The sequence below is a fragment of the Eschrichtius robustus genome, chromosome 7 (assembly GCF_028021215.1).
Source record: "Eschrichtius robustus isolate mEscRob2 chromosome 7, mEscRob2.pri, whole genome shotgun sequence".
Taxonomy (NCBI): Eukaryota; Metazoa; Chordata; class Mammalia; order Artiodactyla; family Eschrichtiidae; genus Eschrichtius; species Eschrichtius robustus.
In genome coordinates, this window is record NC_090830.1 from 130805126 (window position 1) to 130818929 (window position 13804).

The 13804-nt window shown below is 39.9% G+C and overlaps 1 protein-coding gene across 2 annotated transcripts; it reads left to right on the plus strand.

Annotated features, from left to right (window-relative positions):
- The first annotated feature begins 2092 nt into the window (after window positions 1-2092).
- Window positions 2093-13173, plus strand: BUB3 (BUB3 mitotic checkpoint protein). 2 transcript variants are annotated; one of them, XM_068548713.1, is made up of 8 exons: window positions 2093-2166; window positions 2611-2805; window positions 3421-3490; window positions 5295-5446; window positions 8077-8235; window positions 9944-10121; window positions 10368-10584; window positions 12824-13173. In XM_068548713.1, exons 2-8 carry the CDS (start codon window positions 2611-2613, stop codon window positions 12831-12833), a joined length of 981 nt encoding a protein of 326 aa, XP_068404814.1. In that variant the 5' UTR covers window positions 2093-2166; the 3' UTR covers window positions 12834-13173. The 2 variants fall into 2 exon arrangements, with proteins under 2 accessions (XP_068404814.1, XP_068404815.1); XM_068548714.1 differs by lacking the exon at window positions 12824-13173 and adding an exon at window positions 11586-11660 and having other exon boundaries at window positions 2147-2166.
- Window positions 13174-13804: the final 631 nt, after the last annotated feature.

Genomic DNA, 13804 nt, shown 5'->3' on the forward strand with positions numbered 1-13804 from the left:
TGATGGTTTTAACAGTATTGGGTCACTATATCCTTCTTGGGCTTACTTCTTTCCTAGGAAGTTGTTTCCTGTAGGCAGTTAATGGCAGAGTGGTTTTTGCCCTTAAGATTTTAGGGATGATCCTTTTCCAGTTTGTCATATAGCGGGTACTTCACTTTTTTTACTAATCCAGAAATTAGTAGTCAAAGGTGATCCAACAGTGTGATTAGTTTCTAGGAATTCCTCTTTCTTATAGGTAACTAAGTATACACACACACACACACACACACACACACGCACACACACACGGCTTTGCATTTGGATTTGAAATGTTCAAGACTCCATTGTGGCCAGATTTCCTATCTCAAGACTATCAATTCATTTGAATAAGCAGCAAAATCATCAGCCTCCTTTCAGGCTCTAAACTGGATTTAAAAGATTGACGTTTCTTAAAACTCAAATCGAGTCCGGCTGCAACTGCCTGCCCAGAGGGACCTGAATCATACACACACTGGATAATGAAATACGCTTAGATTTTATTAGTGGATAATTCATGCTCAGAATCTCGAAACACTAGTAGAATTAAATAAACAACTGGGAGAGGGAACCAAATAAAATTATTTGGAGATAAAATTATTTAGCCAAAATTAGAATGGAGGCAAGGCACTGCACTTTAAAATTCTTAACCTAGCCATTAAGTTGTTGAAAGAGGAGAGAGAACCAAGTATGAGGACTGGTGAGGAGACAGGGCAAGAATCTGTCCTTTTGACAGGAATATCATCAATACACCGGGCAGAAGGGTGGTTGTTGTGTGTTTACTGTGTCACCATTCATAAAAAAGTGCACCTGAGTCAGCGTATATGAATGCATAAGGACCAACAACACTTTTTCTCTATCAAGGTACCTTAGAAATTAAACACTTTAACCTCAGCAGTTTCCTCCCACTTCATACAAGATCATTTAATAACATAAGATTTTTTTTTTTACAAAAGCCTGTGAAAAAGAGGTTATAGCATGGATTAAATTGAAAATTTTCAGTGCACTTTTGATATTCAAGAGTAACTGAGTCACAGCATTCTAGTTATAAATTAAGTATTGCTTTTCTTTCATGGAGACCAAATTATTTCTCATTACAGGAGCAATGTTCTTGATTCTCCTATTTCTGGAGGATTCTAGAAACAGAAAATCCAGCAAACTGAGCCTGCAAGTCTGGCACGTTCTTGGGGTGGGAGAAGCTTGTAGCTGTTTAGGGCCCTACTTGAACATATGTCTCAAAGAGGCTTTTGAGCTTTAACACACTGCAGAGTAATCATTTGTTTCTCAGTCTGTCCAACCTTCTGGACAAAGAGTTCCTCAAGAGCAAGAATTGGTCTGATTAATGCATCTTCCTGGTTTTCTCACCAGGCCTGGGTGTGCTGGGTGCTCAATAAATGTTTGCAGGAAAATGGAATGAAGAGATAAAGCAGAGTATAAATAAGGATGAGTATCTCTAAGGTCAGTAGATCTTCGACAGTGGGAATTGTGAGAGCCCGGTTCATAGGTGGAAAGTCCAGGAAAATGAGAAAAAAGTAGGGCAAAATATACACTTCATTAGAGCAAATATTTTTTTCTCCACTCCAGTTTTGGTCAACTTCATGGGCATATGCATGTGCAGTGGAAGGGAGACTAATTTAGCTCTATAAAAGTACTGACCAAAATAAGGTTCTTGTGTCTGAGAGATTAACTGAGATGGGGAGGGCCCCAAGAGTCAACTGGAAAGAGCATCTTTCCCGCCTACTATTCAGAGGACAGGCCGGGCGTCGGCCCCAGGGAGACTACATTTCCCAGCGTGCCGCACACGGACGGGCGAGGGCGTGAGCGTAGCCTTGGCGCGATGCTCTTTGGGAGTTGTAGTTTTCACTCGTCCGGCACCGCCGCTGGCGCCGCAGCCTGGTGGTGAAAAGAGGCCACGTGATCGGAAAAGCCGTCGTCCGCCTCTGTGCCGGAACAGGTTGCCTGGGTTGACCGACGCCCGGCCTCCGGGGCGGACCAATCGGCTGCCTAGAGCGAGACGTTGGCGTTTGAAATCAGCCAATGGCAGGCATTGGCTGGAACTTCCTCTCCGCCCCCTTCGCCCGGCCCGCGAGAGCTTCGAGGGAAGCTAGGCGGTGGCGAGTAGCGGCGAAGTTGCTTCTGAGGGAGCCTAAGGTAACGGGGAGAGGCGGCTGGGCGCAGTAGCGAACTCTCTGGGGACCCCTCCACTCCCACCTCGGGCCCGGAGCTGGCGGAGCCGTCCTCTGGGAACCGGTTCCTCTTCCATAGGTTTTCTTTTATTTCAGGAGCACGCGGGGCGGCAGGCCCAGCGGGGGAGGCCGGGGTGCAGGAGCCCGCGGCGGGCCACGCTGGAGGCTGGAGTTAGGGGTGCGGTGGCGGTGGCGGCGGCCCGGCCGGCTGGGGCGCTTAGGAGAGGCGGCGGGCGGGGTGGGGGAGATGAGGCCGGGCCGCGGCGGGCGCGGCGGTTCCGCGCAGACGCAGAGGCCGTGTCGGCGGCCTTCCCTAGGCCCCGCTCTGGTGGGGCCCCCTCGCTGCCCCGCCGTCGGCGAGTCCAGCCCCCGGACCCTTGGGGACTCTCACTGGTCGCTTGTTCCGTAGATGACCGGTTCTAACGAGTTCAAGCTGAACCAGCCACCCGAGGACGGCATCTCCTCGGTGAAGTTCAGCCCGAACACCTCCCAGTTCCTGTTGGTCTCCTCCTGGGACACGTCCGTGCGCCTCTACGATGTGCCGGCCAATTCCATGCGGCTCAAGTACCAGCACACCGGCGCCGTCCTGGACTGCGCTTTCTACGTAGGTGTCCTCCGCTTCCGCTCCTGCCCCCCTTTAATATCCTCGGTATGGTGTTCCTGGTCAACAGTGTCCGTTTTCCGTTGTTGGGCAGAGGCTTTTGTCGGTGGGGTCATTTGGACAGCTCCCCTCCCTTTCCCCGACACTTACCTTGCGCCCCAGGTACTGTTTTTTGGTCTGTTTGGTTTTGTTTTTGTGTGTGGGGTTTTTTTGGCGCTGGGGACTTGCAGACGTCAGGAACTCCGTCTCCCCTTGGATTGTAGTGGCGTAACTCTGCAAACCTTTTGGACGTAATGTGTTTGAAACTCACAACAAGACAGTAACATCTGGCTGCCTTGTTAAAAGGAAGGTCTGTTTGCGAGTCCATGGGAATGCCTGTTGGCTGTCAGCCAGCGTGGTGAACAGTTCTTCCTTAATTTTCTGGCGTAGTAGTTTTCTCAGCTCCTTAATTTGCTTTATTTTTTTGTACTGTTTTTTTTGTTTGTTTACAATGAGTAGCTGAGCCCAGTGTACCTCTCGTCTTGAGCATAAACTGGATAGTTGGCTGTGGAAACAGGAATTTTTAAATTCTTTTTAAAGCTCTGTAAGTTTTAAATGACTTGCAACTTTGTTTTTTAGGATCCAACACATGCCTGGAGTGGGGGATTAGACCATCAATTGAAAATGCATGATTTGAACACTGATCAAGGTAACATAGCCACGTTTTTACCAGTTTAGTATTTTCTTAGTTAGTGCTTACTTGTAAATGTTTATTCATGAAGAGTAGTTCCTGAATTGCTTAGTTCCTAAGTTGCTTAGATACAAGTAAAAATGGCTTAAATTCAGGACTTTTTCGTTTAAATGATAACCATTAAATTACAATCACAAAATATTATGCATGGATTTTATCAGTGAAACTCATGGTCTCCATCCACAGTGTTTACGTGAAGTGGCACTTAAGTATTTGACCTTTCCCTTGCCCTCAGAAGGGGACTGGGTCCCGCAGTGGACTACCTTTCAGTAGGATTTTTCCAGGACAGTGCTGATGTTTCAGCGTTCTCTTTTCAGAAGCTAATTTAGTTTAGACTGAAGGAAGATAGGTTTTAAAAAATTTAACATTATAAAATAGCCAACCCTGTCCGGATACCATGTTAACCCTGCTTGTATAGTTGTTTAGCAAAGAATATGCTTCAGTTGCATTTATTGAGTGAAGGACAAGATGGCACGTTTTCTTTTAGTTAATTTCTAAGAGATACGAAATAACTTACCCACATTTTTATGGTGACTTTGGAGCAGAGTAGAGATTGGAATGGAACCCGAATACACAGAGCTCTCTAGTGGAGAGTTTTTTTTTTTGGTATATGCGTACGTTAGACATAGATGTACTTGAAGGACATGGCAAGGCACAGCGATATGACTAACGAGGATGAGTTGGACAGTGGGAGGACGGATAGAGGATGGGCATGATATCTTACCCAAAAAAAAAAAAAAAAAAAAAAAAGAAGGATCCAATCAGAAGAGGCTTTTGCATGAAAGCCGTTTTGTCATGTAACTTACAGCTGCAGATGTTTGGTTTTGTTTGCTAGCAGCTTATTCTAGATGGGAAGTTAGCTTGCAGGTTTAGGTTCTATTTGTTTGAAAGCTCAGGAGAAAAAAAGCACTGAAAAGCAAACAAAGGTTTTTGATGTTAGAGACCATAATTAAGGGAATTAGCTGTTTATTCTCAGAAGGTCATTGCTGAACTTCACGAGATACCATTTAAACGAGAAACAAAAGTATGTTTTTAAACAGGTAGTTTTCCTCTTTGAGGATCAGGGCCACATATTGTTTGTTCTTTGTTGTATCCTCAGCACGTGGTATAGATTCTGGCACATAGTAGACATTCAGTAGATGTTAGTTGAATGAATGAATCAGATAGGGTGAAGAGTTGAAATTGAGAGGAAAGAAATTGTGTATTAGAAATTTGACCCACCATGAAAACCAAGTGGGTTAATCATAAGACTCCCTGCCTTCCTCATCCCCAGCTCTCAGATAATCCTGTTACCACTTAAATAAGTTTCTTTGAAACATCAGCTTAATGCGATAAGTTTTATCCAGATCCATTCGACCAGAGTTCTCCACTCATTGGTTCATTTCATTTCTTGAGCACCTACCATGTATCAGAACCTATACTAGGTAGTCAGAACTGTAGAGTTAAACAAGGTTCCTGATTTGAAGGAATCTAGAATCAAGTGAGGAAAATAACAGATATGCCACCATTTTAATGTAACCTGAAACTGAAGTCAGCTTTTGGTATTACCATGCCAGTGAATCAAGCAATGCGCTGTCAGGTGAACAGAGGTGAAAGGATGACTTCTCGTAGTCATGGAGAAATTTTTCTGTGTGTAGTACTTCCATTGAGTGGGTGGAAGCGGATTCATTACAGCGCAATGAATGTTTCCTTCTACTGTTCACTTGAGGAATCTTCGTTTAGTAAAGCTAGGTGTGGTTTGTTGGTTTGTTTTTTCCTGCAGAAAATCTTGTTGGAACCCATGATGCACCTATCAGATGTGTTGAATACTGTCCAGAAGTGAATGTGATGGTTACTGGGAGTTGGGATCAGACAGTTAAATTGTGGGATCCCAGAACCCCTTGTAATGCTGGGACCTTCTCTCAGCCTGAAAAGGTAGGCTCTTTATATTTGTAACAGGAATTATGGTCGTTGGGATGGTTTGACTTGATAAATGATGAATATGATGTTGAATTTAGAGGTTACGAGTTGATGAGTCTATTTTACAAACTCAGCTAAATATGTGAAGGAAAACTAATTTTGGTATTTTGGTCTACATTTTCTGTCAGTTGTCATATTTGTACTGGATAGCACTAGTCCTAAACCCACTTCCGTGTATTAACGCTTTCAGTCCTAGGGCTGAGAAGCGACTTTGCAGAGAAGTCCTTTAGCAAAGACTGAACTTTGCAGAGAAGTCCTTTAGCAAAGACTGAACTTTGCAGAGAAGTCCTTTAGCAAAGACTGAACTTTGCAGAGAAGTCCTTTAGCAAAGACTGAACTTTGCAGAGAAGTCCTTTAGCAAAGACTGTTCCATTGCCTTCAGTTGGGTTTGACGGCCCCAAACCAGGAAGCGGGATGCAGCATCACTCCTCTTCACTTATGACCTGAGGTTTCTCTTGAGTTGACTAAGAGGGTGAAGTGGGTTATCATTTGAAGTTTAGTGAAAAAGATGGCCTATGTTCCCTGGTGTTTACCATTTATTTATTTTTAGTACTGACAGATGTAGTTTGAAGGCTGTAGTGAAGGAAGCTTCTTAAAACTGAAACTTTGTGTATTATTGTAACCTTTTGATCTGTACAGTGGAAGTGTAATTGAGCATTCTTACTGTATCCTTTATCAGACTTTATCAGGCGGTAGTTAATTTTAAAGATTGATTGTTTTAGCAATTGAAAGGTATCCTTCACTTGAGTCTATTTCCTCAGTGTAAACGTACTATTCAGTTCCTGTTAGCTGTCATTATATACAGTAGTGCATCCAAAGAGCCATTATTTTTGTCACATCACATTCGAATCTACTCCTGGCAAGACCTTTGTTCAGAATAAAATAATTGCATTGTTTCTAGTTTTGATTTATGGTTGTATGTAACATGTTAAGAGCTGTGATAAATTGCTGACAGAATATCGTATAATGGACAGCCACACTGAATCAAGCTGCTTATTGGTTCAGCAAGGTTCATTATGTCACTTTTTTTAATACTGTCTTTGATAAATGTATATACCTAGTCAGTAGCATGACAGTGTTTTTACTTGATTTATGATCCGTGGGGATAGAAAGCACTTTTAGAAGCTTGTGTGTCACCTGTATAGTAAAGATTTAAGATAAAATTCCCATTCTGATTGTACTGTTATAAATTGATCTCTTTCTGTGTTTTTTTTAATTTGGTGTTTCATATGTCTTAAGTTAATTTCTGTTTTTCTGCAAACATGTTTTCTGAATAAACAGCAGTAAATCTTAACATGTCTCTTACTGAAATACGCTTGTGTTAAATCTACTGTTTTGAATCTTTAAAATTTCTTGTTTTTCCCTTGGTCAAATTAGCTGTTGAATTTAAAGGCCAGATTGTAGAGACTATCGGGTCGTTACATTGTGAAACCCAATTTGTTTTTTTCCTCCGGGCTGGTGGTATGTGGTTAACGTATTAGTGATTACTAACCATAAGGTTTAATTACTGAATGTTAAAGAGATGTTTTACCATGTCATGAGGCCTCTTCATTTTTTATAGTGATTTTTCAGGTTTTAAAATATTAGATTAGAGTTGCTTATTAATTGAAAGTAATGAGCAGGGCATAGTTATATACCTGAAGTCTAGACTTTAAAAAAATGATTTAATATGATCGGAACATACGTTTTGCCACCATTTTCATGAATTTGCTATCTCTATTTAGTCCCCAGATAACATATTTGAAAATAAGTAACTTTAAATGCTTATTTGCAGGAAATTTTGTGATTTGTTTTAAAGGAATGTTTTGTAGAAGTTGTTTTGATATTGAAGAAAAGGAATTTTGAGGGGAAAAAAATAGATGCTTTTAGGGAATAAAATGCTTTTTAAGTTTTCCCTAAAGATAACTCTGTCTTGAGTGTTCAGTATGACGTCAGGGTATAAGAATTTGCCTTGTCATATGCCAGACCACTATCCTTGTCTTTTAATTTTGAGTTCCTATGCCACCAAAAGCAACTAAGAAGCTAATTAATGATAGCTCTCTCACTCTTCCTGGGAAGGCCTATTTATTCAGTGTGACAGCTGGGAGAGTCAAGATTTTTAGAGTTACAACATGAAATATCCTTCCAAAAGGTGGTCATAGAAAAATAACTTTGAAAATGATTGTTTTATGAAAAACCAGAAGCCCATTGAAAGGTATCTTGAATTGTTTTTATGGCTTTATTATCTCCTTTTTGAGTATTTTCTACAATTTTATATTGTCACTGAATGAAACAAGAGGACTGTAAAAATTGTTTAATAATTTAACTTGTTTTAGTGACGAAGAGAATTGTTTCAAAGATGCTTTCGGAGAGTTAACTAGAATGTTCATTATGTGATACTTGGTTAAGTATTAAGAATATCTTGTGTTTATTATTTTGTGTCAATTGGTTTGTGTAACTGTAGCACTTAAAATTTTGTACCTGTGTTTGTGAACCTGATCAGCTAACTTTTTTATGGTTTTATGATTAATGGACTTTATTTTGGTGCGAAATGCCATTTGCAGGCAAGCAGATGATTTTCAGCAAGTTTTGGTCTTTCTTGAAAGGTGTATACCCTCTCAGTGTCCGGAGACCGGCTGATTGTGGGCACCGCAGGCCGCAGAGTGTTGGTGTGGGACTTACGGAACATGGGCTACGTGCAGCAGCGCCGGGAGTCCAGCCTCAAGTACCAGACTCGCTGCATACGAGCATTTCCAAACAAGCAGGTACTGACCTCTCCTCCCTGTGCCTGGGGAATTTGAAAATAAGAGGATCTTATATGATAATGATTTGGTCACTGCCTTTTAAAGCTTTGCTTTTTTTTTTTGAGTAGTGATTTAGAATTTGTTAGATTTAGATTTAGAATTTGTTGTTGTAAATTTTTGATAGCCTTTTGTTAAAAGGTGGTATGTTAACTCAATTTTAGAGAAAGCTTTGATGTTCAGAGAGGATAAGTAATCTGCCAGGGGTTTGAGTAGAGGTTTTCAGATTCCTTGGTGATCCTAGTGCAGGATGCTTGACAGGTGTACAGTAATCAGAGAGAGCTTTGCAGGTATGTTAATTTACAGACCAGCAAATTCAAATTTAAACCTGGAAATTTAGGATTATGGAATTTGCTGTTTTCTCTCTCTCTTTTTCTTTTTTTTTTTGCGCCTCTTTGTACCCTAATGCTAATAGAGTTTAGTCAGTCTGCTGGCAGAACTTGGATTTTTCTTTTTTAAAAGAATGCCATTGAGGGTAGAGAGGCGTTGTCCCTCATATAATGACGAACAGGGTAGGTCACCCTTCCATCATCATTACTAGATGAGATGACACTTCATTAATCTGCCCTTTCCTCCCCAAATCCTTAAAGTTTGAAGGGAAGTTGGTGGTGGGGTCAGCTGCTGTAGGAATTTTACAAGAGGAAAAGTCATTAAAAACAGTGGATATTTTTGGAATCTAATGGCTATCCTTTAGTGCTTGTCAGAAGGCTAGTACCTCAAATGGTGATCACAATTCTTCTTCTCAGGATATTGTGAATTTCCATTGAAGATAAGGAATTGCAGTTATGTGAAACTTTAGAGATTTAAGTGCATGATTAAAATATGTTTGCATTTATGAATGTTATTATGTCTTCTATCTAAAATTTTCCGTCGGAGTTTATTTCCAGTTTATAATGGAAGTTTAAAAGTAACATTTTACTGATTTTTTTTTTCTCCATAAGCAGTTTTTTAGGAGTAAATCTTTTTCATACCTTGAAGAATTAAAAAAAATATATAGATTTCATATTTATCTTCATCTCTTACTTTCTTTGACATACTATTTCGAGGCAAAGTGAGGAAAGGTTTGAAATTATAAGCCACTTTTGAACATCGCTGAAAATCTCTGTGGTTTGTGTGTACACTTGACTTGCTGTAGTTAAATGCGAGAGGCAGGATGACCAAGATGGAAGGCTGGTTTTCCACTTGGTTTGGATTATTGGTACCCTCAGTGAAGGAGACACAATTCTCTTCGAGTTGTTAGAGGTGAGGAGGCGTAGAGCAAAGAAAAATATATTCCAGCTGATGGAATGAATTCGAGTCCCCTTCTGGACAGGACAACAAATAAATGATATTGAAACACTTTAAAATTCTTGTTGAGGTTTGACAGAATAACTCAACATTTTTGATTGCAGTGTGCAGGGTACTGGTAGAATGAAGAAGGCAAATGATGGTGGCCTTTTATTTATTTACTTGTGATAAAACAGGTATAAGTGTTCTTAAATTTTTGGAGTGATCTTAACTATGTTAGTACAGTTTAAACATGTGGTTAAAACCTGGCTGTATTCTCTTTTCATTTTAAAAATAATCATCTGTCTTTACTGTGGGCTGAATTTGGGAATTGGGTTGAATTTGAGAATCCAGGCCTTGCTTTGGAAGCTGGATTCACCATTTTTGTCCTCTGATTTCCTTTCAGGGTTATGTATTAAGCTCTATTGAAGGCCGAGTGGCAGTTGAGTACTTGGACCCAAGCCCTGAGGTACAGAAGAAGAAGTATGCCTTCAAGTGTCACAGACTAAAAGAAAATAATATTGAGCAAATTTACCCAGTCAACGCCATTTCGTTTCACAACATCCACAATACCTTTGCCACAGGTACGCTAACCTGTATCTAGTTGTTAAGATAACATCATTTTGCTATTAATTGAACACTGCACGTTTATACTTGGGCAGAGTTTTAAAAAATTGTGCTTGCTTTTTATGATATTTAAAGGGAAGAAAATCTGACATAGTACTCCCTGGGGAAATTGTAACTTCTGTGACCTTAAAAATGGTTAAGATAATGGTTATTTTTGTATCTGCTTTTAAGAACTGTTGTAGCTCTTTTGAAATTACTTGCAGGTGGTTCTGATGGATTTGTAAATATTTGGGATCCATTTAACAAAAAGCGATTGTGCCAGTTCCATCGGTACCCCACCAGCATTGCGTCACTCGCCTTCAGTAACGATGGGACTACACTTGCAATAGCATCATCGTATATGTATGAAATGGATGACACGGAACATCCCGAAGATGGTATCTTCATTCGCCAAGTGACAGATGCAGAAACAAAACCCAAGTGAGTATGCTTCACCTGTATTTGAGCCTTTTCTTGCATTCACCCCAGGATTTATTAATTTTTCTAAATTCATGAATAGCATTGTTGATGCCTGCTCGATATTACAGCTGACTCTAGGGTTGGAGTTGATTTTATCTTGTTCTCCCAAGCTTTCAATATCCGTAGGTTGATAGACGTCTGATGGATAAAATTGTGCCTAGTTGTTTTGTAGAGAAGAATGTCAAACTCTCATTCTTCTTGAATAGGCACTATTATTTGAATCTCTGGAGTTATTACTAACTCATTGCTTCAAAATTAAGTTGAAGAATTCAAGAATAATTTATTTTAGCAAATTCTATTTAAGATATTTAAGAATTTGAACTACCAAAAATCTTCCCTCTCCACAGAGGTTGTTTCTTTAATATTTACACAAAATGAATGACCTTCAGGTCTTACTGGAAATTCAGAGTAATATGGCCTTGCCTGCAATAGCAGATTTCCTTAGTTTTGAAATTTTCATAGATGTCTTTGGCTCTTGGTTGTAACTGCTGACAGAGAGGAACCATTTCCATTTTTTGGTACCTAGGGCAAAGCTTTTTACTTAATTACCTGCACCAGGCTTCCAGGCTTAAGGGACACCTGATACTTAGGCACTTGTTTAACCATAAAATACCAACCCCCAAGAGTCTTTGTCCTGTTCCTTGTCCCTGTCTACTCAGGCCCTGGAAGGAAGTCCTCAGTAAATATTTATGGAATACCTGACTGTTTTCAGGATTTCTGTACCTCTCTGAGTTAGAATGGTATAGAGTCCCCTTGCTAAATTGGTTGAGTCCCTGAGAGGGGGCAGAGTATTAAATACTCAATATCATGTGTGCTTTTACAGGTTTGACTTTAGAACAGACTTAGCATGTGAAGCCTGTTGGATAAAGGGCTGTGTTTGCATTTAATCTCTCACTTTTGTATCTCTTGTCCTGGCTGGCCATTTTGATCTCATGCTGTTCTTTTTTCTTTTGAACTTGTAGGTCACCATGTACTTGACAAGATTTCATTTACTTAAGTGCCATGTTGATGATAATAAAACAATTCGTACTCCCCAATGGTGGATTTATTACTTTTAACAAAGAAACCAGGGAAAAATTTTAATTTTAATATTATAAGAACCTGAAAATATTGGAAAAGAGGTTTTTTATTGCCTTTTTTAAAAAAACAAACACTTTCTTTAGTGCATGAGATGGTTTGCTGCATTTAAAGGTATTTGGACAAACAGAATTGGAGGGCAGCGACAGCACTTTTGAGAATCAGTTTTGACCTTGATGGTTTTTGTTTCCATTGTGGAAGTAAATGTTTGTGAATAAATGTAGGTAGTAAAACCCCCTTTGCCTTCTTTGTGGACCTTAAATGGTGGAGAAAAAGGCTCTTGAGCCATTTGTTTCCCTTGCTGGTTATAGTTGCTAATTCTAAAGCTGCTTCAGACTGCCTCATGAGGAGGTTAATCTACAATTAAACAATATTTCCTCTCGGCCGTCCATTATTTTCTGAAGCAGATGGGTCATCATTTCCTGGGCTGTGAAACAAAGCGAGGTTAAGGTTAGACTCTGGGGAATCAGCTCGTTTTCAATCTTATTAGGGTGCAGAAGGAAAACTAATAAGAAAACCTCCTAACATCATTTTGTGACTGTAAACAATTATTTATTAGCAAACAATTGATCCCAGAAGGGCAAATTGTTTGAGTCAGTAATGAGCTGAGAAAAGACAGAGCATATCTGTGTATTTGGAAAAATAATTGTAACGTAATTGCAGTACATTTAGACAGGCATCTATTTGGACCTGTTTCTATCTCTAAATGAATTTTTGGAAACATTAATGAGGTTTACATATTTCTCTGACATTTATATAGTTCTCATGTCCATTTCAGTTACCCAGCCACTGGTGATTAAGGTTAAAAAGAAAAAAATTATAGCGAGAATGAGATTCATTTCAATATAATGCCCTGAAGCAGAACATGAACTTAGCTTGGCCTATTCTAGGTAGTTCCAAATAGTATTTTTGTTGCCACACTTTTTGTTTTTTATTTATATTATTTGCAAATGTATGTTTCTGAATGGTATTTGGACCTTTACTGAAATTTATTTTATCCATGATATATTAAAAAAAAATTCTTCTGATACAGAGAAAGGTCTTATTTTTATTTGTAAGTATTTCAGTGAAAACTTAGTCTAAGTCTGAACCCATCTTTTGAAATGTATTTTCTTCATTGCAGGTCCACCTAATCATCTCGTGAAAATGGTTTCTCTATGGAAAGCTTTGTTTTGCTTCCTACAAATACATGCTTATCCCCTAAGGGGTGCGTTATAGTCATTGTGGACGCGTTATTTAGTATGTGGATTTCTCTGTTTTCTGTCTTGCAAAAAACTTGTCTGTGTGCCCTTTCATACTGACTGTGTGTGTAGGATGAGGAGTCTTTGTGTCCTTTTGCAGTAGTCTGAAGAATTGTTTTTTCCCCCAGCAAGCCCAGTTGCTGTGTATGAGCGGCTTGAGCTCTTTTTGTAAAATAACCTAAACCTGTTAATTCCATGCTGTCTAATAAATCAGAGATTCAGAACCCTTAAATGTTGGATGTTTTTAAATGTTGGTAATTAGTGTAATTTACTTCATAAAAAGGCTTCTGTAAAGCAAAACTCCCTTCATCAAGGGCCTGGTGGGGATGACATTGTACCTTTAGGTCCACACTGCCTCATTTAATTATGTCTATTCTGATGTACTTTGGGGATTCAGTCTTGGATAAAGTGATCTGTTGGAGTTCTGCCATTTCCCTTGTGCCCTCTCGCTGGATCAGCAGGGCCCTCGAGCCAACTGTACAGCTTCACGGGACGGGCACAGACTGCATGGCAGCTGCCGGGCGCCTTTTGGCATGACTCTCTGCCGGTAGTGCTGGTGCAGCCGGGCTCCTGCAGCTCACCGAGCCCGGTGCTGATGCAGTCAGCGGGCGCACTTGCAGCCAAGTGACAGACCCGTCTGTACTTATCCATCAAATGCTAAATCAAAGTGAAGCCCTTGGGATGGTAAATAATGTAATAGCCAGAGACTAACTGATGGTATTGGTTCTTTAGTGTGATTATGTGCTTTTTAAAGTCATAACCACTTGGTTGAGGACAGAGCATAAATTTAAAACATTGTTTAGCTGAAAGAGAATTAATATAGTATTGTAAAAGGTGACTAAATTAAAGCAATGTGGGGGACC

Excerpts from the sequence above, each read along its gene's own strand:
- BUB3 (XM_068548714.1), top strand. The coding sequence starts at position 2,611 with ATGACCGGTTCTAACGAGTTCAAGCTGAACCAGCCACCCGAGGACGGC. Across the intron at positions 3,491-5,294 it reads TGATTTGAACACTGATCAAG|AAAATCTTGTTGGAACCCAT; the intron begins GTAACATAGCCA and ends TTTTTCCTGCAG. Across the intron at positions 5,447-8,076 it reads CCTTCTCTCAGCCTGAAAAG|GTGTATACCCTCTCAGTGTC; the intron begins GTAGGCTCTTTA and ends CTTTCTTGAAAG.